Raw genomic sequence first — 18,176 nt, 5'->3', positions numbered from 1 at the left:
CATAACATTGTGGGCCAAAAGGCCTGCACTGTGCTGTTAATGTTGTAAATTTCTGTAATTTTCTATCCGGGAGGTCTATGATGCTCAGTCACGGAGGATATTCAAGGCTGAAATCCAATAGATTATATAGGAATCGAGTGATCTGTGATCTAGGAAGAAAGTAACTTTACTTTTGAGGACCATATTGATTGGCAGGCTAAACATTAATGTTCTACTCATTTTATGTGTGCTCGGATGTAGACCATAATATGTTTTAATGATTCATCCTGGTTATCAATTTGGTGAAATATAGGTCTAACTTATTTTATATGCTAATTCTTATTATAAAGGTTCTTAATGCTCCAAAGCTTGCATTGAAGCATGGCATAAACTTCCAAAGGAAGACAGAAGTTTATTCACCAAACAATACACCATCTATTAACACGTTCAGTCTTCAATGCTTAGTGAAAACTTCATGTCAGAAAAGTTACACTGAGAAGTGGGCTCACAGCACGACGCTACTGTCTGTTAAGATTTTAATATAAGCATAGATAAAAACCAAGCATAATGTTCAACAGTTGAAGAAACATTACCATTCTATATCCAATTGCCATTGCCAGTGTTTGGGAACAAGTTGAAGTTCTGAAACCACAAGCATAGTATGTGTGAAGAACATTTGATCAATGGCCGTCAGTGGTATCCAAGCCAAAATGTAATGTTACTCAAATCTCACCGAACATATAGCTTTGCACATTGTCATCGGGTCTGTAGTTTTGTTATTGTGTAATGGTGGCAGGCAATTGACAGGTAAGTTTGCTCATAGCAAGTGTTAAAGAAAAATCTAATGGCATTCACTGAAAGATTAGCATTGTTGAACCTGCTGTAGTATGAAACCTTGAATAGCCTATATTATGAACGGTAATGCATATCACTATTTTTTTTATGGGGGTAGGTAGGCGTGAGCTGCTGAGGAAGGAAGAGGGATCATTATTCCCTCATGATTTGTAGTGTCAGGTTTGTTGTTTAACAACTTACTAATATTCCCCGGGGCCACTATAATGCAGGTGCCTGCTCATGCTATTCTGCACCTTCCCAAAAATATCCCCTGTAAAAGGTTTTTTTTCATGAGTTAAATTGTTACTCTTTGCCCCAAAGGTGTTGCTGTCATTGAGGGATTATTCTTTATACTGTCACGTACCCCGTGACTGGGTTATCAAACCATCAGAAATGGAATAATACGTTGGAGTCTGGTATTACTGTAACTTTTAGTTACAGTATTAGTAAAGTAATACAGTACTATAAAATGCAAATATATATAAAACAGGTTAGTAATGATATATACAGAAGTGTAGAAATAGGAATCAAAAACCAAGCTCTATCGAAGTCTAGGGGTAAATGAATAGTCTTATGATGATGCAGAGTTCAGTTCAGTTAAGGTTAAGTCAAGGTAGTTGCTGTTGTACTGTTGGTGGGAGGGGGGAGAGAGAGAGAGAGAGAGAGTGAGAGGCAGTTGCAGGCAAACCTTCTGTTGACTTCTTGTCCTGTTGTGGTCACTGACTGTGACCCCTCTGTATCAGGCCAGACCGTTCTTCAGTGGTGAGCCTGTCACCCAGGCAAGGGTGGACACACACACACAAGCCCCCAGCGGTCTGCCTTCAGACACTGTGAGCCTCTGATCAATTCCCCCGAATCGATCCTCCAAACCCCCACCTCCCTGTGGGTGCGCAGTGCTCTTTCAGTGTCCTGTGGTGTGTCTGCCTGTGTCTCAGCAGACTTGCTTTTATCTTCCCTGTCGGGGTACCAGCCATCCATCACATGTCCATCACCTGGTCCCGCCTTGCTGTCTCAGCAGGAATCTACACAAGCAGGCAAAGTGAGTGTCCTTGGAACAAAGTAAACAGTTATCGAAGAAGCCATAATACTAAATCATTCTCTCTCTCTCTCTCTCTCTCTCTCTCATTATCAGCATCTGCAGCAGGAGGCCTCCCCCCTCTTCTTCTTCTCTCTCTCTCATTAGCAGCATAGTTCACATGGGGGTCAACTCTGGACCCCACCTCCGCCTGGTTTGCTCATCACACATCACAATACGGGAGACTAGATGGTGAATGCTGATAAAGTACTTCAAAATTGACGGCATTTGGAGATCTTTCCATCCTCCTATAAAATAAGTGCTTTTGAACACAAGCATGCGCACCTGACGCTGTTTTAAAAGTGCTTGCTCTAAGCATGGTGCAGTGTCTAATGGCCATGCAAGTGCACGCAACTGACTTTAGTTAGAAACTGTTCAGCAACAGTCTCCTGCCCCAGTTAAGGGCATAGTGTCCCAAGTGAACAAAGGGAATCCAGGCTATTCTGTCGATTAGTTTTTGTTCTTTAAGAGTTGTCCCAAATAAGCGGCTGCCTGGTAATGAATGCTTATGCTAATTGAATGGCCCAATTAACCAGAACCCACTGGATTTTGTTTTATGTAGTTGAAAATGAATTTAAACAGTATTGCAGGTTCAAATACATTGACTGAAGTACTTTAATTATGTTTATGCAGTCGTGAAGGACAAAAAGTCCATTTGTTGTATGGGATTTAGTTGTCCGCTTATTTATCCATTTCAAATGTTTTTATTAGACTAATTCAGAAATAATGTGGTATACATTCATGAAGATTAGCTGCACTGTGCAATACACTCTGTCAATTATCTGGCTGAGAAAAGATTGTCCTGTTCTGAATTCAGTGAATAGAGGTCACTGAATAGAAGGTGCAGCTTTGATCAGACATGTGCGCTTCCACTTGGCTTAGCATTTGCATGTCAATTATTTCATCCAGTATCTCCAGAAATGATATTCATCAATGCTTTGATCTTACTTTATCCTCATTTAATTATTTGCCTATATTTATCTATCCCAAAGTCAGAGATGAGTTTAAGTACATTTTATGCAATGAAAAACATTTTATTCATGTGTCTCTAAATACCGTCTTTGATGTTTTATTCATATTTCTTTATGTAAGATGTTGGATAATTCAAACATGTTTAGTGTAGAGTAGCTTTGAATTATGAAGTGTAACCTAGAGGTACCAGAAGCTATAGATTAACTTGGGTAATCAAAGTTAACAGTAGACCACAAGAGGCTTTTGAGCCACATGCTAGTTTAACGTTGTTGCTGACAGCTACAGCTTTTGAATATGACGCCTTTGGTATGGATTTCTGGATGGCTGCAACATTTGCATCAAGGCACCATAATTAGAGGTGTAGGATCAGAGCTTTTTGAAGGCATATATTGACTTAAGAATTATCTGATAAAAGAAAGAATCAATAGAAGAATGGAAAGTGGACTGCATGGAACCGATAATAGGAACTGTGAAGTATATTGCATTGTCATTGGATCATGAACAAGTGGGAATAACATACATGTTCTGGATAGTGAGTATCAGTCGATGATGTATAGTAAGTTATTTAATTAACAGAAAAGGGTAATGTGCATACTGTTTAGTAGACTTATGGTGTAACCTCTTTGGAACTGCATGATAGGTCATAATTAATGTCCTTCAAGTTTATTGTTGTCATAGACATGATACAAATGCCAACAATATATTTTTGCAGCAGCCCAGTACATTCCAAGACCAAGATAAACTTAACATGAGCTATGCATGACTTCCACATGTGCAAAATTAAATTAATGTAACATCATTAGTGCAAGGTTGAGAGAGCAAAGAAAAATATGGTCTGAGGTAATGTTAGCGTTTTTGAGATTTGTTCAAGAGTCTGCTGGCAGTGGAGAAGGTGTGGTTGTTAAACCTTGTACCTTCTTCCTGATGGCAGCATTAGAAGAGAACATGACCCACCCTAAAAGCAACAAAAGATGTAATTGTTTTCAATAACAGTCTTCATTCGAACTTGGGCCCAATCTAAGCACAGTGATACAAATTTCAAATTTTAGCATTCAGTTGTTATTTTCTTCCATTTGTCACACAACGTAACAAGCAAAGTGAATAAACAGGTATCTGATTTTCAGGAGGCATTTGACTAGGTGCCACATAAATAGAAAAGGTAAGAGCATGTGGTTTGAAGGAAATGTGTTGGCATGGAATGAAGATTGCTGATAGAATAGGAAGCAGAGTCAGAATGAATGAGTCTTCCTCAGGCTAAATCATCTCAGTAGTAGAGTGCATCGGGATCAGTTAGTAGCCCTCAATTACTTGCTGGTTGTACTAATTACCTGGAGGGCAGTGCAGAATGTAAGGTGTCCAAAATTCCCCAATGAGATGAAAAAGGGGGAGTGTATATCAGGAGGAGGATATCTATTTCTGCAGTTGGATATTGATAGGTTGAGTGAAAGAGCAAAAACTTGGCAAATGAAGTATAATAAGACCAAATGTTGAGGAAGAATCTAAAGGCAGATTATTATCTAAATGACGATAAACAAAGTACAGAAAGCTCTAGACATACTTGTGCATGAATTGCAAAAGGTTAGCAGGCTGGTTTGGAAGCTGAAAGGCCTGAGGTAACCAACACTGAGCACAGGCTTACTAGTAACATCTAGTGCTATGTAAAATGTTGGTCAGCTTATTTAAGGATGAACATACTGCTTCTGGAAGTTGTCCAAAAATGATTTACTCAGCTAATTTCTGGGACGAGGTTCTATAAGTGCATAAAAATTATATCTATATTCTGTGGCATTTACAAGAGTGAATGGGGATCTTAATAAAGCCTATAACATTATTATTAGGCTGCATGATAGAATAGATGTCAAGACGTTTTCACTCAGTGGAGAACCTTCAACAAGGGAACCTATTAATAAGATTAGGGGTTGGCATTTAAATTTGAGGTACATAGGGTCTACTTCTTGCAGAGAGTGGTGAATCTCTGGAGTTCTCCAACCCACTGGTTGTGGAGATACAATCACTAGGGCTTGTTAAGGAGAAGGTAATTTTTTTGAAAGGTTGAGCAATTGAGAGCAGTGGGTAATTGGTTTAGAAGGGCAGTTGAGGCCTGGAGAGGCTATGCCATGATCATATTGAATGGCACCAGGTGTGAGCTGAAGTTACCTACTCCTGCTCCTGTGTTCTAGTCTTATGAATGCAGTGATTTCCAGTTAATTGGGACATATCAGGACCAGTATATTTTGGCCCAATTAGACATATTTCATAGAAACAGTTGAAAAAGGTATAAAAAGGCAAACTACCATTTATATGAGTAAAAAATTATGTATTCAAATGAAATATAGAACAATTTAGAACATCATCAATACTACTGAAGTACTATAACACTGTGTTTTAGCTCCTAATAGTTATCAACAGAGGAATTCAATGCACTCTGCTGTGCTCTTTTGATTGAGTATAATCAAACAATGTGTGTGCAGACACCTAATGTAGATAATGGACTGCTTTCATACAATGCTGTTGACAATTGCATCTTCCAAGTCTTCATTTTTATGGTAACATTCAAGATAATTGTCAATACTTTCCTAACTTGTTGAAGTAGTGATATAATTTCATTTTCACTCCCAGACATCTCTAGCATCTCCAAATCTAAATGGTTGAAACTGCAGTGAGCAAAACAAATCTGAATTGTCCAACTGCTTATTTATCACCAACTATCAGAGACAAAAATCACTGCTTTTTGAACAGGAGCCCATGCAACTGATGCTATTTTAAAACTGTCCACTCTAAGCACAGTGTTGTATCTGATGGCCACAGAAGTGCATGGGTCTGAGGCAAGTTAGGACCTGTTCAGCAATAGTCCCCTGAACCAATTAAGTGGCATAGTGTGCCATATGAACAAAAGGAACCCCAGCTATTTTCATGATTTGTTTTTGTTCTTTAAGAGTTGTACCAAATAAGCAACTGCCCTGATTTAACTGATGATCCAATTAACCAGAACCTATAATAATGTAGTACAATTTTTCATTTCAACTACATAATCTAACTCCTGTAATAAGAATTTCAAAAAGGAGAGAAGCTAAATCTGGGCTAAATCTTAAATGGGTTAGACAATATTTCACAAGACTCTTGCTGATTTCAGCCTGCAAGTGTCAAAGTAAAGGAGTGCCTAATGCAGTGAATACACTCGAGTCCCTCTTTAAGTGGAAAGGGCTTGATGTCTCCTTCAGAAACAGAGGAAATTCTCCAAATGACTTACTGCTTATTTGGTGTGTTGAGAAGAAGACAGCAACAATAGTGATTTCTATTTATACATAGAAGCTCTAATTTGGTAACATTTTGCAAGGAGTTGCGAAAGAATATTATTAAATCAAATCTATCACTGCTCATGTTTGCTTAGCTGACTGGAATGATAGTCAGAGATTGGAGGTATTCAGGTGCATCCAAGAGGAGTAAAGAGGATGGAGAGACAGATGGGTTTAGGAAAACAAACCCAGAGTTTGGGGCAGCTGGTGACAGGGATATACTTCAGTCTGGGAATGCTGAAAGGGGCTGGAACTGGAGAAACAGATAACTTACAGAAGAGATGGGGAAGAGTGAGTCCATGGTAGGATTTGTAAGTAAAGATAATGTTATAGTTCAAGCATTACTTAAATGAGAGTCTGTGTGGGTCTGCAAACACCAACCTGGAGACTGGGAGTCCAGTTGCTGAGCTGTGGATGACCTCGTGAAGAGTTGAGTCAGGGAAGCCATCCTGCGATCATTTTGGTAGTAGTGTACATTCCACTTCAGGATAATGTCAAACAGGCTCTAGACGAACTGAGCGATGTAATCAACAAGCATGAAACAACATATCCTGATGCCTTTCCCATCATTCTGGAGGATTTTAACTAGGCCAGCTTGATAACAGTTGCTAAAAAATTATTATTAACAAATCATCTGTAGTACCAGAGAGAACAGCATACTGGACCACTGTTCCACTAAGTTCAAGAGTGCCCACCATGCTATCCCACGCCCATACTTTGGTAAGTCTGACCACCTGGCTGTAGTTCTATGCCCTGAGTATAAGGCAGAGACTGAAGACTGCAGCACCAGTAGTAAGGACCAAGAAGGTATGGACAAGGGAGGCACATTACCTCTTGCAGGATTGCTTGGGACCGGACTGTGTTCATGTTCGAGCCTGGACAAGTATGCCACAGTGGTCACCAACTTCATTAAAACCTGTATTGATGATTGTGTGCCTATGAAAACTTACTGTACATTCCCAAAGCAAAAGCCGTGCATGAACCAAGAGGTTCATAAACCGTTGAGGGCTAGATCTGTTGCATTTAAGTCTGGTGCTCAGTCTGTATAAGAAAACCAGGTATGACTTGCGCAGGGCTACTTCAAGAGGCAAGAAACAATTCTGGGAGAGGTTAGAGACGACATTGGATGCACGTCAACTCTGGCAGGGTTTGCATGCCATTACTTCCCACAAAGCTAAACCCAACATCATGAATGGCAGCGATGCTTCACTACCAGATGAGCTCATGCTTTTATGCTAGCTTTGTAAGAAAGAGTATAACCAGAGCTATGAGGATCCCTGCAGCATCCGATAACCCCTGTGACCTTTGTCTTGGAGGCTGATGTCAGGCTGTCTTTCAAAAGGGTGAACCTTCACAAGGTGGCAGGACCCAAATGAGTGCCTGGTAAGGCTCTGTAAACCTGTACCAACCACAACCGGGTGTGTTCAAGGACATTTTCCATCTCTCACTGCTACAGCTGGAAATTCCCACTGGCTTCAAAAGGGCAAAAATTATACCAGTGCCCAAGAAGAGCAGCATCAGCTGCCTCAATGGCTCTCCACACAGCCTTTGATCACCTGGACAATGCACATATATATCTCAGGATGCTGTACATTAACTATAGCTCAGCATTTAACACCACCATTCCTACAGTCTTGATCAAAAAGCTACAGAACCTGAGCCTCTGTACCTCCCTCTGCAACTGGATCATTGACTTCCTAACAGAAGACCACTATCTATGTGCATTGAAATAACATCTCCACCTCACCGACAATTAACACTGGCGCGCCACAGGGATGTATGCTTAGCCCACTGTCCTACTCTCTCTACACTAGTGATGTGTGGCTAGGCAAAGCTCAAATGACATCTATAAATTTGCAGATGATATTGCCATTGTTGGCAGAATTTCAGATGGTGATGAAAGGACGTACAGGAGTAAGATATATCAGCTAGCTGAGTGGGGCTGCAGCAACAACCTTGCACTCAACATCAACAAGACCAAAGAGCTGATTATGGACTTCAGGAAGGGTAAGATGAGGGAACACAAACCAGTCCTCAGAGGGATCAGAAGTGGAGAGAGTGAGCAATTTCAAGTTCGTGGGTGTCAATATCTGAGGATATAACATATTGGTACAACTATAAAGAAAGCAAGACAGCGGCTATACTTCATTTGGAGTTTGAGGAGATTTGGTTGTCAACTAAAACACTTGAAAACTTCTACAAATGTACCGTGGAGAGCAGTCTGACTGGCGACATTACCATCTGGTATAGGAAGGCTACCGCACAAGATCAAGATAAATTGCGGAAACTTTTTTTTAAAGTACTAGCCTTTTTAGTATCCAAGACATTTTCAAGGAGCGGTGCTTTAGGAGGGTGGCTTCCATCATTAAGGACCACCACCACCCAGGACATGCCCTGTTCACACTCTTACCATCGGGAAGGAGGTACAGAAGCCTGAAGGCACAAACTCAGCGATTCAGGAACAACTTCTTCCCCTCTGCCATCCAATTTCTAAATGAACATTGAACTCATGAACACTACCTCAATACTTTAGTATTTGGATTTTTTTGCACTATTTATTTTAACTATTTAATAGACATATATATATACTTAATGCAACTCAGTTTACTTCTCTACTTATTTATCATGTGTTCATTGCACTGCTGCCGTAGTGTTAACTAAGTTCACAACATATGCCGGAGATTAAATCTAATTCTGATTCTGAGGTTTACATCCGGATGTTCAAGTAGTGAGGTAATGTGGGCTTGGGTGAGCATTACTTTTCTGTCTGCCCTGGGCTCATGGATCCATTTGACAGGGTCCTCAGCATCTATAGTTGGAGACACGGGTTTGAAGGGAAGTAGGATTGCAGATCATCCCCCATCAGGCATACTGAGAGGGAATTAAATCAAGTAAACACCAAGGAAAAAGATTACTTCTGGATCCCTTTATTAAATGTTGCTGCCCAGATCCCTAAATACAGTCGTCCCTCGGTATCCGCGGGGGATTGGTTCCAGGACCCCCCGCGGATACCAAACTCCGCGGATCCTCAAGTCCCTTATATAAAATGGTGTAGTATTTGCATCTAACCTACGCACATACTCCCGTATACTTTAAGTCATCTCTAGTTTGCTTATAATACCTAATACAATGTAAATGCTACGTAAGTAGTTGTTATACTGTATTTAAAAACGCAAACATGAGGAAATCTGCAGATGCTGGAAATTCAAGCAACAGACACACAAAATGCTGGTGGAACACAGCAGGCCAGGCAGCATCTATAGGGAGAAGTATAGTCGATGTTTCGGGCCTGGGGCTGATACGTTTACTGTACTTCTTCTTATAGATGCTGCCTGGCCTGCTGTGTTCCACTAGCATTTTGTGTGTGTTGCTGTTATACTGTATTGGTCAGGGAATAATGACAAAAAAAAAGTCTGTACATGTTCAGTACAGACGGAACCATCGTAGTTCTCTGGGAACACTGATGCTGCCTCGGCATCAGCCGATCCCGATTCTCCCGTGATCTTTAAGTTCTTGAGGCTGTAGCACTTTACATAGCTAGCCAGCCATCCCTTACTAGCCTTAAGCTCCTTCCTCTCGCTCACAACACAAGTAGCAAACGAACGAGACGCAAGGCGAACAATGCTCCAACAACGAGTGCCGGAGAGAGTCTGAGGATCTGTGAAATGGTGGGAGGCTACAGCAGCGTAAGCCTACACATCACTTTAGTTGCGTGGATTCAGCGTAGTGCTTGGTGCGCAGCAAATTCAAGTTTTGCTTTTTGGAACTTTCTGGAACTTTTTTCCCCCGAATATTTTCGATCTGCGGTTGATTGAATCTGCGGATACAGAGGGCCGACTGTACTTGTGAAAGTAGCAACTTGTGTGAATATTAGTTAGGGAATACTTTTCTCCTAAAGGTAATGCCAAGGTATTACTGCTGGAACTAGCTTGTACAAAGATGTTAGGGCTATGTTAAGGTAGATAATCATTTTTGATGTTATGAGTAGTACCATGAATGACTGACTTACAGTGAAATTCATATTCTTCAATTGAATGTATATTCAATCCTTTTAGGTTGAACTCGGCTCAGTAGAATGCTTATCTATCATGCATCCAAGATTGCTGAATTGAATATATTCAACGAGGGGTCTTGTCATTATCCTTGGGTCAGGCCATTATTTCTCATGATTCCATTTAGATTGATAGGTAAAGTTGTCAGCGTTCTATTTGTCTCCCATTTCTCATTACCTTGAGAAGACATAGTGGCTTTCACTTAAACTACCACATTGCTTACAGAAAGGCTTCCATAGTACTGTAAATCAGGAGTTCTTGCTCACTGTGTACAAATGAACACATTCATCCATTTAAATCAGGATGACGTGTAGCTTTGGAGGGGAATCTGGAAGTAATGCTACATTTCATGTTTTAATTGATGGAGTAAGGTAAAAATATCTTCCTGATTTTGTAAGGAGTCACGAGGGCTACCTTTCAGAATGATTGAAGATGTTAAAATTGAAAAGGCAATCAGGAGCAAACTTGAAGAGTTTGTTAATAGATATTGTAATATCGTGATACCTGGCTTTGAGGTGTTAGAGAAATACTGGCAGTTGGAGTGAGAGGTTACAAGCTGATGTTCCAAATGGAAGTTTTAAAAATGAATCTCATGCTTATTGAAGTCTGGTTAATACCCTCTGTTAACTCCTGGCTAATGAAGAACGGGCTTCTGGTTTAAGATGGCGCTGGTGATGCCCAGTAACTACTTACCAGTGGCAAAATAAAAAATGAAGGAAACTCAAACATCTTATTAATAACACTTTATTGCTATTGATCACTGCTGACAATAGGGAGGCATGCAGAGGCGAGGCATGATGGATGTATGCGGAGGCAGGAGCAAGTAAAGCCCCTATGTCTGATTGACTTAACCCCCAGCCTAATTGGAAGGGCCATGTGCCAGCAGTGTTCAGGCCCTAGAGCTGTCCAAAAGTGCGGAACAGCCCAATGTTTGGGTGATTTAAGCACCAGACTAGATTGAAAAGGTCAGGGTGTCGGACCAGAGGCAAACAAGGATCATAGAAGAGTACAGCACGGGAACAGGCCATTCAGGCCACAATGTTGTGCCAAACTGGCTAAAAGCAAATCAAGAACACCCAAACACTAATCCCTCCTACTTACACAATGTCCATATCTCTCCATCTTCCTTCCATCCATGTGCCTATCCAAACGTCTCTTAAAGCCTCTAATATATTTACCTCTACCACCATCCCAGGCAGTGCATTCCAGGCAGCCACCCCTCTGAGTAAAAAACTTACTCCTCACATCTTCCTTGAAACAACCCCCTCTCACCTTCAATGCATGCCTTCTGGTGTACGTAGGCCTCCGTTAGTCTCAATAGACCATGGAAAGTTACCTTGCCTTGCAAGGTGTTTTTTTAATGGAAGATTGGCAGTTGCCCAAGCAAGTCTCCCCTCTCCACGCCACCGATGTTGTCCAAGGGAAGCACATTAGGACCCATACAGCTTGGCACTGGTGTTGTCGCAGAGCAATGTGTGGTTAAGTGGCTTGCTCAATGACACACACGCAGTCTCAGCTGAGGCTCGAGCTAGCGACCTTCAGATCACTAGACGAACGCCTTAACCACTTGGCCATGACATTGGACATTTTGGTATTGGACATTTCAGCCCAGGAAACAGATAGTTGCTGTCTAATCTATCTATGCCTCTCATAAACTTATAAGCCTCTATCAGATCTCCCCTCAGCCTTCACTGCTCCAGAGAAAACAACCTAAGTTTATCCAACCTCTCATGATAATAGTGCCCTCTAAACCAGGCAGCTTCCTGGTTCCTCTTCTGCACCCTCTTCAAAATCTCAAAATCCTTCCTATGGTGGGGCGACCAGAACTGTATGCAATACTCCAGATGTGACCTGACCAATGTTTTATAAAGTTGCAACATAACCTCTTGACGTTTGAACTCAATGTCTCGACTTGTAAAAGCAAGCATTCCATAAACCTTATTGACCTGTGTAGCCACTTTTAAGGAGCTATGAACTTGGATCCTAAGAGCTCTCTGCTCAGCACTGCTTTTCAGGAACTTGCCCTTCACGGAGTACTGTCTCGTTGTATTTGACCTACCCATCACTGTTATCTGGGTGAAACTCCATCTGCCATTGCTCTGTCCATATCTGCAACTGATCTATATCACACTGTATTCTTTGCCAGTCTTTTACACTGAAAGAATTTACAATAATGAACAACAATTCTATAAAAGGGAATCAGATCTTTCCCCCCTGACAATTGCACCAAACACTTAGCATGGAACTTAGACAGTTTTAAAATTCAATTATATTGCACACGAGTTTGATGTTGAGTTGGATCAGGAGCGCTTACATTGCTCTATGTCTAGTTAATAATGAGATTCTTTGGTTGAATCTGAGCTGCTTGTAGCAGATCAATTCATGCATTTGTATACGCAGTGAATTTAATGAACATGAATTGATCTGTTCTTTCAGGCTACGTGTTACACTTAATAAGTTTTCTTTACTGCATTCATAACATTCTATACCACTATAATAAGAAGTAATATAGTGATAAAATATGTTTAATCTTTGATTTAACAGGTAGGAAAGTACACTTCAGAGTACACTGATTAACTTGAATTAATGGTGGCACAAATCTTTGAATGAGGCACAGAGGCACAAATGTGCAAGTGTCCTGTCAACACACAAAATGCTGGAAGAACTCAGCAGGCCAGGCAGCATCTAGGAAAAGAGTGCAGTTGATGTTTTGGCCTGAAATGTCGACTGTACTCTTTTTCATAGATGCTGCCTGGCCTGCTGAGTTCCTCCACATTCAGATTTCCAGCATCTGCAGGCTTTCTCTTGTTTGTGCCATTGTCCTGTGGTAGGTTTGCTTCCTGATAATTAGACAGCAAAGATCGCAATGCAAAATACAGTGCTCTGCTGACCAAAAGGGAGCTAGTAAGAGAACAGCTCAACTGCTATCTAATTCGGGTGGCAGAGTGGAGATACGTTTCTACCGAAGGAGGTGTAAGGCACTCCTCCCCTGCAGTAATCTGCAGGTCACCCTTGGGCAAGGTGTAGCATCTACTTAGCCACCCACTCAGGGTCATGTAAAGTCATGGGTGCAGATGGTGGATGGTCATATGAACAGCTTATCACAGGTTCTGGTTATGCGACCACTGATGCCAGGTAGACAATCTCTGAAGAGTATTGATAGTGTCTCCTTGTATTTGACCTACCCAGGCTGGGTCATCATCTTGTAAGACAATGCCCAGAAGAAGGCAATGGAAAATTACTTCTGTAGAGAAGTTTTACAAGAACAATCATGGTCCGGAAAGACAACGATCACCCATTGTCTTTCCAATCATTGTGACTCATATGACATGGTACATAATGAACCAACAAATATCTGAAGGATAAAATATTTCCATGGTAATCTCCTTCCATTGTAGTAGTCTTGTGTAGTGCAGGCTATTTACATGAACAAATTCAGATGTCTAGTCTGGATGAATTTAATATTCTGGAAAGTACCTCGAGAATAAGCAAACATTTTCCCCAATACATTTTCAGTCTGAGTGTACATATTTGAACTTGCAAGACTGTTCCTTCCAATGGTAGACATCTTTAAGCGCAATGAGTGTACTCCGTATGTGCTCATGCCTCTATTTTGTAAAGGTCAGCACATCATCTTGGGCCAAAGGGCCTGTACTGTGCTGTAATGTTCTATTTTGAAAGGAATTATATCACCAGATGATCAGATTTCTGTACTTTGTACTCATTCAAGGCAAATCAGGTGAAGATGCTACTATTACTCTGTAAGGACTGTGGTCACATAATATATGTGGTGTTAGTTTTCAGTTGCATTGAACGTACAGCTCTTTCAGAGGCATAATATTTAATCACAGAGGGTCATTTTGAGTCTAATTCCTATTTGAAGAGCCAAGCAGAAATGAAAAAAAAATTGTAATTGAGCAAAGGTGGAAATTCTGACCCCAATATTCCCTTCCAATAGAGTTTTACTTTCCCCTGCAATGTAACTTATTCTGATGCAGTTGATTTTTTCCCCCTTTTATTAATGTTTAATTTGCCAGACAGCTCTGTTATATCTGATGCCCATCTGAGATATTGCTTCATGCTTTGTTACAGAGATTGCAGAATGAGTTGCCCCTGACTCCAGAGCAACTGGAAGATGTCTTTGACAGCTTGGACCAGGATAAGAACGGCTACTTAACACCAGTAGAATTCAGCAAGGGCCTTGGTATGTACAATACATAAGCATTTGCAATGGCCTTTAATGACAATAATGTGGTAGGACAGGGGTTTGCAACAGTGGTGATAAGATCAATATATGTGTTGGGAGGGTAAACACACTAAATTGTTCATGCTGATATTTGGAAGTGTTGAAGAGACGGTGGGAGCACTGAGGTCCTTGAGGAAACCTTCTTGCTCTCTCCCTCATCTTTTACTCTGTTATAAATTGCTGAAGATGATTTTATGAATTCCACCAAGCACAAGTGCCCATAAATCAAAAGACTGAGGTAAAATGTCAGAATCTTTTGTAGTAAACTCACCCTAGGGCACACTGCTAACGCTCAATGACAAAAGGTCACTAATTTAAAATGATCATCAAGACTGTAAGGTATGGATTGAAAGAATTTTCTTTGCTTTGCACTTTTTTTTGGCAGCAGACATAATTTGAGATAAATGCCCCTTCTTCTGAGAAAGTCTTGGGGAAAAATTTGAATTGGTGAATGACACAAGACTAAGGGGTGACACCAGTGAATTGGGCCTTCTTTAAATGCCTGTATGATACAAGGGCCCATACCTCAGCTGAAACATCATAATTTATTGTAATAAAGTTCAGTGAATTTAGAGGCAGAAAGAGATTAAATGAATAGCAGCCATCTGTACCTTTGTTTCTGATACTTAAAGCAAACCCACTCTCTAATTTAAATGAAAGCAACTGTAGTATATGCAGAAGAGCTGAATTCCAAATCAATTCTCCTTTTAATTGGAAATATCTTTTTAACTCCCACATGGTTATACTTAAAGATTTTGTTTTGAAATTGTGGGTGTACTTTGAATAGAACCTTTTACCCAATGATGACCCTGCTTTTGCCCGAAGCTACTGGCAACACTGACAGCTCTGAATTAACTTTTTTCTCTTTTTATCTCTAATTCCATTCAGAATGGATACAATCCTAATTAGTTGTGAATTAAGTGCACATGTTAAACTCTCAATAGTCTTCTCCTTATCTCCTTGTTTGCATGTTTTGAAATAAGTGAAGAAGCCAGTGATGCATTCAAGTTGAGAGGGGAAAGAATCCTAAGATTTTATTGTTTTGAAAAATATCTGGGCACTTGCAGTGCTCGACTGAAAGCTTGATGACAAGCCCGCTGCAGCTAATTAGTAGAAAACGGTAGGCTGCTGTCGAGAGGTGAATGCACAGTGATTAAATGACAAGTATTATAATTAAAAATTACTAATGAAATTGCAGACCCACATAAGAAATAGAAGCAGGAATGGACCATCCACTCCATGTGCCTGTTCTGGTGTGCATTAAGATCATGGCTGATCTTTCATCTCAGTGTCATCTTCCTGCAGGAACGCCATATTCTTTTTCTTAATATCCAGTAATCTGTTGATCTTTTGAATAAACGGAACCTTCACTGCTCTATTGGGCAATGAATTGCAAAGATGCTCTACCCTACGAGTTGTAGTCTCTTCACATTTTGATCCTGAATTGCCAGCCCCTTACTTTGGGACTTTGATCCATGGTTCCAGAACACCCAAGCCACGGTAAAAAAAATGATCTCTGCATCTACCCTTCAAATGTAGAGACAGTTCTGTGTGCTTTAATGAGACTATCTCTCATTCTAATTTGGAAGTATGCTCATTCACCTTATTCTCTTAAAGGACAAACCCAGCAACCCAGGAATCAATTTGGAAAACCATCGCAGCTCCACCTCCCTCTCTCCCCTTCACCCTCTACCAAATCCCACTCTCCCCTCTTCTTTCTCCCCTCTGCCTTTCCTACAATTACAGTATATCCTTCCTCAGGGTAGGAGACCGGACCACAATATTCTAGATGTCATCTCACCAAAGCCCTATAGAAATGAATTCCCTTCCAGCATTACTTCAGGACATGTATGTAAGGGCAGTGGAACTTCAGGCTCATCATCTCACTACCATGTGTGCCTGTAAGTTACAGGAAGAATAAACCAATGGAATGAAATAGGGCTGAGGACAATGGTTGGAGAATTGGACTCGTGAGAGTTGCTCCATCTGTGCAAACTTAACAAGTTTTATATTTTCTCAGATTTCTTCCCTGTTTTTGCTGATTAGGTCAACTTGCATGCTTCTGATGCTTACTGGAGGGTGCATAGGTAAAATCCAAGCTGCATAGTGTGCAGATTTTGATTTTCTTCTCACCCCTCTCTATCAATCTTCATAGGGACAGCAATATGGTTAAAGTGTTCTTGCCCTGATTACTCTGTGGTCCCCTTTCATCACCCTTATTCTGAGTGTTTTTGGATGCAATCTTCATCTAATTACCTGCTGTGTGACTCACTTTCCCTTTGTCATCTTTGCTTTCCTTCACCGAAGCACTGTTCTTCACCTGCTGTCACTGACAGTGAGGTGATTGAGATTGGTAGTCCCTTTTCCTAGTAGCAGTCGTGGATATAGCCCAGGTACAGCCCTCCCAACCACTGAGCACTTCTACATGGAATGACATAGCAGGAAAGCAGCATCAGGGACCCCCACCACACAGGACATGCTCTCTCCTCACTGCCACCATCAGGAAGAAGGTACAGGAGCTTCAGGGCTCACACCACCAGGTTCAGGAACAGTTATTACCCCTGAAACATCAGGCTCTTGAGCCAAAGGGGATAACTTCTCTTGTCTTATCAATAAAATGTTCCCACAGCCAATGGACTCACTTTCAAGGACTCTTCATCTCGTGTTCTCAAAGCTATTTATTTATTTATTACCATTGTGGTTGAATGCCCGAGTTGGGTGGTCTTTCATTGGTTCTTTTAGCTTTTACTATGTAGATATGTTGAGTATGTCCACAGGAAAATGAATCTCAGGGTTGTATATGATGACATATGTGTTCAAAGTTCATTTGTTATCAGAGTAGTTATCCATATACAACTCCAGTATTCATCTTCTCCAGATAACCACAAAGCAAAGAAGGAACATGAAAGTCATTCAGAGCGAAATATCAAACCTACCCCTTGCATAAAAAAGAATGGCATCCTGATTATCAACCCCCAAACCCCCCTTACCCCGCACAAAACAGAAAACTTTGACCCCAAACCCCCACCCCCACACAAAATGGAACAAGAACATCGACCCCCCCCCCAAAACACCCTCCCCTCGCACAACAAAATGGAAAGAAATGGGTGAAATACACAGAATATAAAAACCATAAGTCTGAGTACGGTAATTCCACAGTCCATAAACAGAATAGTCCAATTCATAACGCAGGACCACGGTAACATCTTCACTGATCAACAAAAGGAGAGACACCACGTGAGTTCAGAGGCCTACAGCAATAGTCTGCTCACAGTCTCCTTCTCGGCAGCAATCAGAAGGAAGGCTGAACTCTTGATTGCCCTCAGCAATCACCTTTGTACTACGATAATAATAACTTTTGCTTTCCTTTATTTCAGTTCAGCATCTAGCAGCTTAGCTCTCTAGCACTTCCATTCTTAAGTTACGAATTTAATCTTTTTTAAATTTTGGGCATCAAACGTTTAAGAATCAACTGCAATACTGTGAAGCCGGAGTCACAAATAATGCAGATAAAGTGCAGATGGTAGATTTCCCCAGTGGATAGGTTTTTAACAGCAATCCAGTAATCTTATGACAATTAATAAGACTAATTTATCTTCTTTTAAGAACTGCAGAATATGAACTGAATTTAAATTCCACAGGTGCCATTGGTGTGATTTGAACATTGGGCTCTCATTTCTGAATCTGGAAACTCATCACTTCACCGCTATGCTGCCAGCTTC

General features: G+C 40.8%; 1 protein-coding gene across 3 annotated transcripts in view; it reads left to right on the top strand.

Moving 5' to 3' along the window:
• cracr2b (calcium release activated channel regulator 2B) overlaps positions 1 to 18,176 on the top strand; it is a 153,809-nt gene that overhangs the window by 59,159 nt on the left and 76,474 nt on the right. For all 3 annotated transcript variants that reach the window (XM_073049228.1, XM_073049225.1, XM_073049227.1), the window contains exon 3: positions 14,301 to 14,412. In XM_073049228.1, coding sequence (XP_072905329.1) covers positions 14,301 to 14,412 — 112 coding nt within the window. The remainder of the gene's footprint in view (positions 1 to 14,300; positions 14,413 to 18,176) is intronic.

The sequence above is a fragment of the Hemitrygon akajei genome, chromosome 6 (assembly GCF_048418815.1).
Source record: "Hemitrygon akajei chromosome 6, sHemAka1.3, whole genome shotgun sequence".
NCBI lineage: Eukaryota > Metazoa > Chordata > Chondrichthyes > Myliobatiformes > Dasyatidae > Hemitrygon > Hemitrygon akajei.
Note: the sequence above shows the minus strand (reverse complement) of the source record. Positions and strands in the feature narration are given on the sequence as shown.